The sequence below is a fragment of the Eptatretus burgeri genome, chromosome 1, assembly GCF_056783735.1.
Source record: "Eptatretus burgeri isolate ZD-2024b chromosome 1, Ebu_testis_v1, whole genome shotgun sequence".
NCBI classification, from domain to species: domain Eukaryota; kingdom Metazoa; phylum Chordata; class Myxini; order Myxiniformes; family Myxinidae; genus Eptatretus; species Eptatretus burgeri.
The window spans coordinates 152,103,484-152,116,152 of NC_140961.1; the positions used below are offsets into that span (position 1 = coordinate 152,103,484).

General features: G+C 41.1%; 1 protein-coding gene and 1 pseudogene across 1 annotated transcript in view; one reads left to right on the forward strand and one right to left on the reverse strand.

The window, feature by feature from the left end:
• The window catches only part of LOC147035763 (extracellular calcium-sensing receptor-like), a 46,300-nt gene extending 35,889 nt beyond the window's left edge, over positions 1 to 10,411 (forward strand). Inside the window, exons 7-9 of the mRNA XM_085869372.1 lie at positions 4,729 to 5,109; positions 8,546 to 8,666; positions 10,267 to 10,411. Coding sequence (XP_085725498.1) covers positions 4,729 to 5,109; positions 8,546 to 8,666; positions 10,267 to 10,411 — 647 coding nt within the window. The remainder of the gene's footprint in view (positions 1 to 4,728; positions 5,110 to 8,545; positions 8,667 to 10,266) is intronic.
• A 13-nt stretch (positions 10,412 to 10,424) lies between these two features.
• Positions 10,425 to 12,025, reverse strand: LOC147035764 (uncharacterized; annotated as a pseudogene).
• Between the last annotated feature and the right edge of the window lie 644 nt (positions 12,026 to 12,669).

Consider the following 12,669-nt stretch of genomic DNA (forward strand, 5'->3'; position numbering starts at 1 on the left):
TTAGAACTTGTAAGAGGTCATTTATGTAGCTTAGTAACAAGACTGGACCCAAGATACGACTCTGTCCCTCCTGTGGGAGATGAGAGATTGTTATTGAGAGCAGCATGCTGAATGTGTGAGTTGTGTAAATAGATTTACCTGAGATAGATTTCAGCAGATGCCACCAGGCTTGGTGAAGAGAGAGTTGAAAAGTATGATTGTAGGATAAGCATAACATTGGTCCAAAGCTCATTGAAGATACAGCATTTGTTGGCTATCGGGAGGAAATTCAGGTTCCAGTCAGTTGAATTTGCCTTGCAGGTAGAGAATAGAAACTGCTTTTTACTGATTTCCTCAACACTTCAACACAGTGTACCAGGATCAGGATGTACGAGTCATTCAGCCATTAATTTCTGAAGGATAGAACACATTGTATGGAGGGAGGAATTGTACACCCACTCATTTCAGGAGCAGCTTGGCATGTGGGGGAGGGTGGAAAGGTTAGTGGGAGTGGGGTAAATATATTTTGTCATGGCTAAAATTTTCCTCTATCTGCAGCAGGGGTCAGTAAACCACTTGCACTGTAGTACGTGTCCAGGCGAAAATTGTACATCGTCTCCCCCCTCTTCGAGGAGGAGGAGGAGGTGGAGGTGAGAGTGAGGGTTGTGCCCATGACCTGACCATACATACAACCAACACGTATGAAAAAATTGGTGAAGATCGGCCCAGCTCTGTTTTTTGCATTCATTGTCAGATGTACACATGTACACATGGATGCACACACACGTGCATACACACAAATACTTATTAATTGCCTTATCTAATATAGTAGGCTTGACGATGATGGCAGCTAATGAGAAAATGAAGCATTTTGTGAGAGAGCTTTCAGATTTCAGAACAATCCAATCTCCCTTGCTCAACAGCACAAGTCAGTGCCTTGGTCAGTTTCTGAATACTACCAAGGGGATGTACGTACATGTTTAAAACCGGAAGGGCACTCGGCATGATAGGCCAGATCTAGATTCGGACCTTAACTAAAATTTAATGGGCTTGTTCTTGTCACCTTACCAACTCATTCACCAAGTTTCCTTTGAATCTGTCTTTAACTTTTTGTGAAAAGTCATGCTTTATATTGTTTTAACCCCATCTCTCAATGGTGAAGAATCACTTAAAAATTCTCATATCCAGATCTTTATCCGGATCTTCACCAAAATTGAATCTACTCTTTCTTCTCACACACCCAACCTACCCACCAAGTTTTGTTTGAATGCATCGATAATTTTTTGAGATATCCTGCACAAAGTGAGACAGACAAACAGACAGACAGACAGACAAATAGGGATGAAAACGTAACCTCCTTCCATCTTTGCTGGGCATAGGTAATGATGTGATCACTGCAGCCAAGAAGGAACATAACCCTCTCAAGTGAAGTTTTACATAAGTAAATTTAATAATAAATGACTGCCAACTGCAGAGTTGTGAAAGGTAAAAGAGACAGATTAACGCCAGTAGTTTCAAGGATAATAGATGGAATCAACATAACATTGGTCAAAGTTTGTCAACCATCAAGGGTAGCAAGGAGAAGATGAAGTTTGATGCCTTTTAACCCACTGGTTCTTAACCTATTTGGGGGTTACGGACCCATTTGAGAATCTGATGAAAGCTATGGACCCCCTCCCCAGAAAAATGGGCTTAAAAACATACACAAAAAATCTTGCAGACAATTTATTCTATTGTATTGGAAATGGATTTCCTTCACGTAGACAGAATATAAAAACAATCTTTACAAAGAATTATGTCACTCTCGCTCTCGTTTTTTTCAAACAAAAACTAATGGTCACTTCTTGATAAAAATTGAAATAAACTAAAATTGTGCAAATAAAACAAAAAGTAAACTTTGATTCTGCTCAAAAATAAATTTGAATGAGAAGGCTGCTGTTGTTTAGCTTGAATAATAAGTTGAAATTGTGGAGTGGTCGTTGACATGGCAATGTGCATGTCATCTTTGACATCCAATCGATTTTGACTTTTCCTTTTGATGGCATCAAGTGATGAAAACCCTGACTCACAAAAGTATGTCGTCACAAACGAAATCGGATCTCCCATAGCTCGCATTGCCAGGCGAGGGGTAGGCTTGTGTTGAGGAACACCAGACTTCTCCCAGACTGTTCGAGTTGAATTCATGTCGCATCATTTCCTTTGTACTCAAGTCAATGAGGTCATCTTTGGCAATGTCTGCATCATTGATGCTGTCTATGTCATCAGGGAAAGGATTATGAATCCACGATTTGTCCGAGCAGAAGTAAACTTCAAAAGAGTTCTTCAGAGTTTCCAGGTGTCTGCAGATTTCTGCCTCCAGATAAACTGACAAGGCTTCATCACTCTTGACTCCAGCCTGCAGAAGTGGTTCCTCCAGCATTTGAAAGTTCACATCGTTGTCCGACTCCATTCTCTTCTTCCAGTGTGACAGCTTGGCAAAAGAGCTTGTAGTTTTTCAGCAGCATCCATAATGGTGAAGGCAGGACCTTGAATCGAAAGATTTACCTCATTCTTGTGGCCAAAAATATCTGCCAAGTCAGCCATGTCATGGATGAACTCCTCCCTGTGAAATTGTTTGAGAGTGGGCTTTCCTTTTCTCTCTCTCTCGAAAAAAAGTGAAACTTCTTCCTGAAGTTCAATAAAGCACCTCAAGATTTGTCCTCTGAAAAGCCAGCAAACGTCTGTGGAGTCGAGAACTTCATATTCTGCTCCAAATTCTTGACATAACCTCATGAAAAGGCGGTGATTGAAGGCCCCGGTTCTGATGAAGTTGACGACTTCAATGGCAGAAGATATCACTTCTTTCAGGAATGTTGGCAGAGTTTTTGACACCAATGCATGCGGATGTAGAAAGCGATGAATCACGAGGATGTGTGGAGCTTCTTTATTCACCAAAGCAGCAAAACCAGATATGTTGCCAATCAGCACAGGTGCTCAATCTGTGCACAGAGTAAAAAGATTTTTCTTCCAGTCGAAGTTTAGATTGGCAAAGAAACATTTCACCATTTTGAAGACTTTGACGGCATTTGGAGTTTCCAAAAGGGGCTCACAAAATTGGAATTCTTCTTCGATCGTATCAGCATGCACATAACGGACGAAAACCAGGTGCTGGCTGTACTGAGAGATGCCTGTAGTATAATCCAATTGCATACTGAAGGGAAATGATGTAAGCTGCCAATTCCTTAATGACCTGCTTCAAAATATTCGAAGAAATGTGAGCGATTCTCGAGTGGATGATGTCATTTGACAGAGGAACTGCTTCAATTTTCTTCCTCTGCTCCAAGTGACAAACCAGCTCGACCATTTCCAAGGCACATGGCTTCACCGAGGTGTCTCCAATCGAGCGTGGCTTGTTTTGCTTGGCAATGCGATAAGCAACCTTGTGGGATGCTTCAAGATGAGGCTTTTGTGTTGGTAGAAATCCAAATTTTGGGAAAGATCCTGCCTTTTCAAATTGAGCCTTCGCATGAAAGACATCCACACTGCCCATTGTATTTTCAGGAGGGAGAGATGTAAGGTGCTTCTTCAACTTTGTTGGCCTCATGTTTCAATTGGAAAAAATCTTGCCACAAAAGAAGTACCGCAGCTTTTGTGTTCCATCATGGTTGTTGATGAAAGTAACACCAAAGGATATGTGAACTTCATCCCACTTCCTTTTCTTTGACATTTTCCATCTTCAGCTTGGCCCGCAAATATATATATATATATATATATATATATATATATATATATATATATATATATATATATATATATATATATATATATATATATATATATATATATATATATATATATACACACTGTGATGTAATTTGTATGGAAGTAACTAATGCACAAAATTGAAATGAATAAGTTTCGGCCAGCTGTGTGTACCAAACATATCTGATGCAAGGTTTTCATTAAATCTGTAGATGTTTTCTTCAATTCCTATCAACAGTAAACTATTATAGATATCATAACATATCGACGATGACGATTGTACGTTTCCTGACCCCCTTGGGGTCCACGAACCACAGGTTAAGAGCCCCAGCCCGAGAGAGAATAATGAGATGGAAGACAATGTTGAAGTAAGCTCTGTAGGCAGGAGAGAAGAGAAAAGAACGGTTGGAGGTGATCAGTGACTGCATTGTGGGATAAAATCCCTTCCCAGCTATAAATTCTAATCCTGGTGTTTCACAGGCAGGATGATTCATCAATTTGTGTGCTGTCCCACTGATGGACGCTGTACACATCCTGTCTACTGGCATTAGTTGGTCGACGTTGAATGCACCGTGGTGTCCTTTGTGAAGACTACATGAGCTATCGCTTGCACCATGAACAAATTACAAATTTCACCCCCAAAAAAACCCTTGCTCAGGAAGCTTCTTAGAGAGACAGAGAGAGACAGAGAGAGACAGAGAGAGACAGAGAGAGACAGAGAGAGACAGAGACACAGAGACACAGAGAGACAGACAGACACGCACAGGGACAGAGATACATGAAGTGACAAATATAGATTTGTTATAATGGTGATAACTTACAGTATCTCATCACAGTCATTGTGGTGTATTATCTTACTAATTAACTTCATTGCTTAGGAATCATGGAGAAGCTTTTCCACTGTTGTATTTTTCATCTTACCATCGGAAGGCATTTTACATGTTCAGATTTTGAATTTTTTTACAGTTTCTGTGATTTTTCCTTTTTGGTTGACCTTTAAAAATGCAGATTCTCCGGAATGCCTCCGCTGTCCAGACAGCATGTGGTCCAACAAGCAGAGAGATGACTGTTCACTCAAACCCATCGAATTCTTGGCTTTTTCTCACCCAGTTACAATTACGTTGCTTACTCTGGTATCCCTTGGATGTATAACGATATTGGTGATGTTGATCATTTTAAATCGGAGAGATTCCACGGTGATGGAAACGAATGCCATCATTACCATGATGTTGGTCTCCCTGGCTGGATGTTTGGGCAGCACTTTGCTCTACATGGGCAGGCCCATGGATGTTACCTGTAAAGTGCGAAGACCTCTAACTTGTTCCTTCATTTCAGCTGCAGTCATTTGCTTGATTGTGAAGAGCATTATGTTAGTGATTCCTCTGAAAGGTAATCGAAATTGTGGTGTTCGGATAACTTCACAAAAATCTCTTATTTCATCTGTAAATGCCATTGATGGACATATTGTCTGTTACAACTTCAATAATTTCCCTGCTTGCTCCATAGGTTTATTTTAAAGATCACAATTATTTGGACAATCCCTGTAAGTTATTATCAGCAAACTGAAAACTCCCAATTTTAAAGCTTAAAGGTCCACAGAATCAGAAGATCATATTTGGCTTCACTTGACACTTAATCATTGTTCTTGTCTGAAATAAATATCTTGAAAGGGAGATTTTAATATTTTTGTAGTGCACTTTTATATTCGATTAGCCCCACCATCTCCCATGACGTCATCTCGACCTCGGGTGATTCCGTGTACAGTCTTAACGGCACCTTCTACTTAATGATTTTGACTATCGTCGTAATCTGGGAATTCTTGATCAGAAAATTATTTGTGAAATTCACTTTGTGATGAGTTTGAAGCGAGTTGTGCGGCCATTATCCATCCCTGGATGACATCACGGCAGTTTTTCTGGAATTTTTAGGGACGGTACCTGACTTTAGGGTTTGCTTTTTTTACTGTAACACCTCAAAAAATTCTTCGAATTAAAAACCACGTTCAGTTCTTTGTTTATTTTTTAAACATCAATATATTCACATCAAAAAAAATTATAGATTTTTTTCTGATTCTGTAGACCTTTGAGTACTGTTCACGTCAGTAACAACTACAGCACTAACAGCATAATCAACCTGTACAGAACTTCTCACAGCTACTGTTCCCAGCCTTGTGCAGAAACTTGTGAAAAATCTCCAGGAAATTAATCTCCTATAAAAAAATCTCCAGGAAATCACACAATTATTTATTTAGCCCTCATTCATATAAAATACTGTATTTCCCAACTGCATGACATCATTCATCTGTGAGCTTCCCAGGAAAGCCAGGTCATATTTCTTCATTATGTCATATTTCTAGAATATTAATTTCCTTCGTTACGATTATATAACAGGATTGTTACCAAAACTGACTATATTGGGTGGTAGTTATCATGCTTGTGCATCCATCCATCCACTGGGACCATACTCTGTGCAGAGCGTTGGTGCTGCCGAAGCAGTCTCCTTGGCTATTGGGCACAATCCTGGACGGGTCGCCACTCCGACACAGGATACCAGCATGCTGGCACTCATTTTGCCGACCTCGGAAGGATGACAGGCAGAGTCAACCCCACCTGGTATTAATTCAACAGCCGAGTGGGATTTGAACTCAGGATACTCGGTTCCTAAGCCCACCACCCTAACCATTAAGCCAACACCAGGCATGCTTGTGCATGTTTTGGACGTTTTTCTAAGGTACTGATTAATAAGTGCATCAGAGATTAGTGAAGGTTAGCATACCTGTATTAACAGGTGATGAAGCTGACTGTACATGTATCATGGAATTGAGCAAAAAGTTTTCCAGTACAGACCTCGTGTTGTGTCCTGTTCATATAATTACAATGAAAATGCTCATTCCTCTTTGGACACATGAGGACGTTTCACAATGATATATGGTATTGGGTGAAGAAACAGAGGAGTGTAGAGATAGGTTGGAGATGGAATGTTGTTGTGCACCTGTTGTAAGTCTGTGGTCCGGACCTAATTCTTCTCAAAACGCAACAGCTGGTGCACTCATTGAGCCGTAACTACCTCCACCACCGAAGTTGGAGAGAGGTTATGTACAGTGTTCACCCCTGTCTGTCTGTGAGTAGGATATCTCAAAGAGTTGTGGACAGATTCGGACGAAATTTGGTGGAGAGGTTGGCTGTGTAATAAGGGCGAATTAATTAGATTTTGATAAAGATCTGGATCAGGATCGTGGAATTTTATATATTTTTTTTCAAGTCTTTGTTCACCATTGAGAGATGAGGCCAAAACAATATACAATACAGCACAATATCTGAAAAAAGTTATGGATGGGTTAGGAAAAAACTAAGTGGATGAGTTGGTTAGGTGACGATAACATGCCAATTAAATTTTCGTTATGATACGGATCCGGATTCAATAACTTTTTCAGCGATTCTTCACTGATCAGAGTGCGGGTCAAAAATGATACATAGCACAATATCTCAAGACATTTTGGACGGATTCGGACGAAACTTTGTGGTTGAGTTGAGTAGGTGACAATAGCAAGCCAATTCGATATTGGTTCAGGTCTGGATGCAGATTCAGCCTCTCATTGGGATACAAATGTAAACTGTTCAGCCTGGCGGAGTTATGTGTTCCCCAAGTGCCATTCTCGTTTCCTTTGTTGTATTTGCTGTTGTTTTATTTTAACAATTGGACAGCAATCTGGTGGTATTGTTTATTCAAACTTCTTGTTTTTGTTGTCCTAACTAGATAGGATTACTTCCTCGTCCCTCTTAACACCATTAATGGTGTTAATCATCAACTTCCTTTAATGGTGTTAATGGTGTTAATTCATCAGTTAATGGTGTTAATTCAACTGCTAAGTCATCAGCTTCCTTTTTCTTGTTCTGTTCAACATCCCTGACATCAGCTTCCTTTTGTTTGTTCTATCTAACATCCCTGACATCAGCTTCCTTTTGCTTATCATCGAACATCCCTGACATCAGCTTACTTTTGTTTGTTCTGTTCAACATCCATGACATCAGCTTACTTTTGCTTGTTCTGTTCAACATCCCTAACATCAGATTCCTTTTGTTTGTTCTATCTAACATCCCTAACATCAGCTTCCTTTTGTTTATCATCGAACATCCCTGACATCAGCTTCCTTTTGCTTATCATCGAACATCCCTGACATCAGCTTCCTTTTGTTTGTTCTATCGAACATCCCTGACATCAGCTTCCTGTTTTCTTGTTCGATATAACACCCCAGATATCAGTTTACTTTTGTTTGTTCTATCTAACATCCCTGACATCAGCTTCCTGGTGCTTGTTTGATTTGATATCCCTGACATCAGCTTCCTTTTGCGTCCTCATCCATGGTTGCTGACATGTGTTTCAGCATACCTATTCCAGATTCAAACATGCATGAATAGTTATTAATAAGTCATTTCAACATAAATATTGTGTACACCCTAATGTTACTTGATTAACCGACCGATGTTGCCAATTTCAGATTCCTTGCCATGTTGCAACCTTTGTGGTTTGCTATCATGTGTGCATCCCAAATGTATTGGTGCAGTACTTATGATTCCAGAATTGATTATTGTTTTCTTTTGGGCGTTTATAAACCCAGCTACTCTGGCTCGCAACAACGATGCTCGACCAGGAACATTCATTCTGGAGTGTCGTGAAATGTCCTCTATCTGGATTGGCTGCGCACTGTCGTATTTGGGGCTACTTGTCGCAACTTGCATCTTCTTGGCATTTTGTGTTCAAAAACTTTCTTCAGCTGTCAACGACTCGAAATTGATAACTTTCAGCATGCTTTTTCTCTTTTTAGTTTGCTTAGCTTTTGTTCCAGCCTATAAGACCACTTCAGGGAAATACAATATTGCAACAGAAATATTCGCTATCAGCGCCGCGGCTTCCGGAGTAGTGTACTGCAATACTGTGCCAAGGCTGTATGCAGTTGTGAAAGCAATGAGGAGTCTGTAGATATCAAATGAGTGATTATTGAAATGCATTTCGTTGCTTGTGGAATGTTATTAAAATTATTACTCCAAAATGGACCTGTTCCCACATACTCCTTACTTTATTTAAAGCATATTCTTGTTTTTAGACTTGCAAGTTTAACTATATACTAATAAGTGTGTGTGTGTGTGTGTGTGTGTGTGTGTGTGTGTGTGTGTGTGTGTGTGTGTGTGTGTGTGTGTGTGTCCTCCATAACTCAAAAACCATAAAACCTAGCAGCCCGAAACTTTACAGGCAAACTAAGAAAACTCCAAGGAAGTGCAAGAGTGAAAATTGGGTGTTTGGGTTAATGAAAACATCTCCTTTAAAAGATAATTAACAGCCTTATTTAAATATATCCTTTATCAGGTTAATCTTTGGTCACCGCTCTCGATGGGATCTAAAGGCGTATCCTCGGTAACGTTGCTGGGGTCTGAAGCCGCCATATTTTTTTGGCCAGCTCAACCATGCCTTGACTTGGAACTGGCCGCGACGATTTCGTAATGATAAAGTTTTTTGTTTCACTTTCCTCACTCGTATTATCGAATGTTCATCATAGCTTTGAATTGCTGGATAAATTGCAATGCTTGAAAATGCCCAGACATGTCAACGTTCGTTGCTTTATTTCGTTTCCGCACATGCAATCACCGTGAGAATCTGTTAAGCTAACCAGAAGTACAAAATTTAAGCTCAACAATCGAGTTTACAAGCAGCTCCGTCTCCGAGAAAAGTGTTCATTTGTCCAATTCGGACATATTTCACATTTTGGGTGTCTTCGGGAGGTGTATCTTTAATGTGACAGTTCAGTGATTGCTAATTGCATGCCAACCGAGCTGTTTATTATTAATCGTTTCATTGGAGTGTTGCATGAGTGTTTAAGCGACTTGGCAAGCTCTCTCCAAGCTGCTTCGCTGTTTATTTTGGTAAAAGTACCCATAGTTTCAATCTAACATCGATTAGACGTACTTTTCTACCTTTATTGGGTTCCGTGGTGCTATGCGGTGGGTTCCTCGGAAGGTGTCTCATCCACTGAAAAAGTGCAATTTTATTTTTACAGGACATCGCTTTGTTTAACCTTTTTAGGCCATGGGCGAGAGGGGGTCCACATGCTTTTTTTTCTTTCTTCTTCTTCCTGACCCCACAGAGGGGGTCCCTCACTATTAGGTTTCTTTGTGTAACCCTGGGTCTATTATTTATGTAACCATGGGTCTATTCAGTTACAAAAATGATGTTAACAGGAAAAAAACTTTTTGTTGTTGTTGCAAAAAAAACATGTTGCAAAGGCTTCCCCCCCCCATGAACTTTTTGTTCACACCCATTTTTCTAACCGCGGGTATTGAATTAGGGGTAGGGGAAATTGAAATGGCTGTAATTTTGCAACCAATCATTGGACACAATCACTGTCACAGTCTGATTCATCCATGTCGTTCTCGATCGTTTCCTCGAGAATGTCTACCAACTGCCGTGGCATCACCTCACCATCAGTCCACTTTGGCTGCATGATCCCGGTTTCAAACGTCCACCCATGCCCATCGTTTGGGTTGGTAACAGAAGCCTCTGCAACATGCACCAGCTTCCATTTCCTGACCTGGTAGTTGCACCGACACACGTGCAGCTCGACATCGTGGCAGTGTGGCCAAATCAAAATAGCTGGATTTGCTGTGGACGTTCTTTCCGCCACACTCTCCTTGCATGACTTTGAATCAGAGTTAATTCGCTTGTTTTGACCTTTTGTTGCTATATAGCATACAAGTAAACTGTTCCAACTCCTCCATCATCTTTTCCTCCACTTCCCAAGAATCCCCCAATTTGGAGAATGCCCTCCGAAATGATTCACCTGTTTCAATGCCTTTTGTTCCCTTCACTTTTCCTTTGCCTTTAAAGGCGCTGGTACTGTCACAACCCGTGAACGCATGTGTGCCTAGCAGTGCAGTACAAAAGAGAGATGTGCGAGACATAGTCAACTTGGTCACATCGATACAGCGCCTAATGCTGCCCTTGCCCATTTCAAATAGAATATGGATTCCTTCCAAGTATCTCGCGTAATGGAGTAGGATGAAGAAAATACGTGAATCGCGACTCCTCACGCGAACAAATTTGAACCCACTGTCCTTGGCATACATGCAGTACAAGATCACCCGAGAATCGGTTTCTTATTGTGAGGATGTCAAAGACTGGATCTCCTGGCACTTCGTAGTTTGTCCATCTAAAGTTAACTGATAGGCCAGTCCTTCACAAATGAGTATCACCTCGAAACCATTGAGAATGTCGGCTGATGCATCACTGCTCCATGTTGTCAGCAAAACCTGAACAAACTGCGTCTTGTTCTCATCATTGGCGAGAAACAGTTTCCATTCCTTGGGGTGCTTTGTCTTTTCACCACTGATGATGAGTTTGTCACCACAACTTCTCCTATTCCATTCCATGGCTTTCACAGAGTCCTCCTTGTACATATCAGTGCTGACAATAATGGCTGATTGGTGTCGCGCGGAACCTAATATTTTGCGAGATATTTCACCGAAGTTCCCTGGAACTTCACGTAAACAATGGAAAATTGCATTTCCATCTTCTGTAATGAGGCTCTCCTTCATATTACTAGGCAAGTCCACGTCATCACACCCTTTCACAACGTGTTTGAAGCCTTTGGATTTGTCTGTTTTGGCAAGAAATCCTTCAGCCAAGCCAATGCTCTAGGGGATAGGTATCAGTGGGTACGTAAGCAACTTTTCAAGATCGAGTTTATGATCAGTCTGTGTTTGGGACTTCACTGATAGCTGGAACGCGATGTTTCGATGCTGCTTGGACTCGATGGCTTTGGTCTGTGAGGTTGAGAGTTTAACAGACTTGTGCATGTTAGCCATAGTTTTTAAGTTGACGAGTTTCATTGGCTCGAATAACCCATCCTTCTTCATCAGTCTATTCTCAATGAAGTCCTCCTTTGCTTGCTTACCAGCAGCCTTTGCACGCAGAACATCCTTTTCGACTTCTAATGCTGGGGCACCGGATGAAATGTTGTATAGCTTTTCAGTATCGGGAACCCTGAAGGAGTTGTTGAAGCATATGATTGCTTCAATTGACCTTGCCACCTGCTTTTCTCCACATCATATTTCTGCTGCCCGAACATCACGATGTCTGATGCCATTGTCCTCCTCATTAAACATGTCTGCCAGACGGTAGGTAGCCTGGAGGAATTTCACTCGTTCCTTTGCTCGATTTGGTCCATCGTTGGTAGGCACTGTAACTTCATCTGAAGACCACTCAAACCAGCTCCAGTTGAGCCACTGCCACGTTTCGATTTTGCATGTTTCATGAAGGTCTCTTCAATGGTTTTGTCAACGGCACATCTACGACCATTGACAAAGAACCTAGCAACGCTGATGGTCCCTCTTCTTAACAGCTCCACTGCATCAGGGTGTGAATGTTCAATGTCAGCGATAAACATTGAAAAGTATGTTAGGTATCGGGCATAGTTTTGTCCCCCGAAGCTGAAGAATATGTCAGGCATGATGCCAGGACATTGTGCCTACACTGTGAAATTTTTCATCTTAACAGTCTGTAGAAGGGACAGCGTCAGTCACACGAGATCGATATGTCATCCAGAGTACCGCGATCTTCACCTGCTGGCATGAGTGAATGTTTTCTCTAAACTGCATGTACTTCTCAATGTATGAACAAATGTTGTGATCACTCAGCGCAGCATCTTCACTTACCTTATTGGGGGACTTGACAAGGCTCTTGATTAGGTCCCTGGAAAATTGCAGCAACTTCCCGAAAGGCACCTCTTCTCCCTGCTTTTCCAAAAATCAGAACAGTGTCAGTCTCTCTTGGGCTTCCATCAGAACCTTGTGGCAATTGAGTGACCGGGAGTAGTTATTTGCAGTTGTAACTCCACTCAGGGATCCACATAATATTAGACCAGCTTCTAGAAGAATGTCAGCAAAACCAGTCCAATCC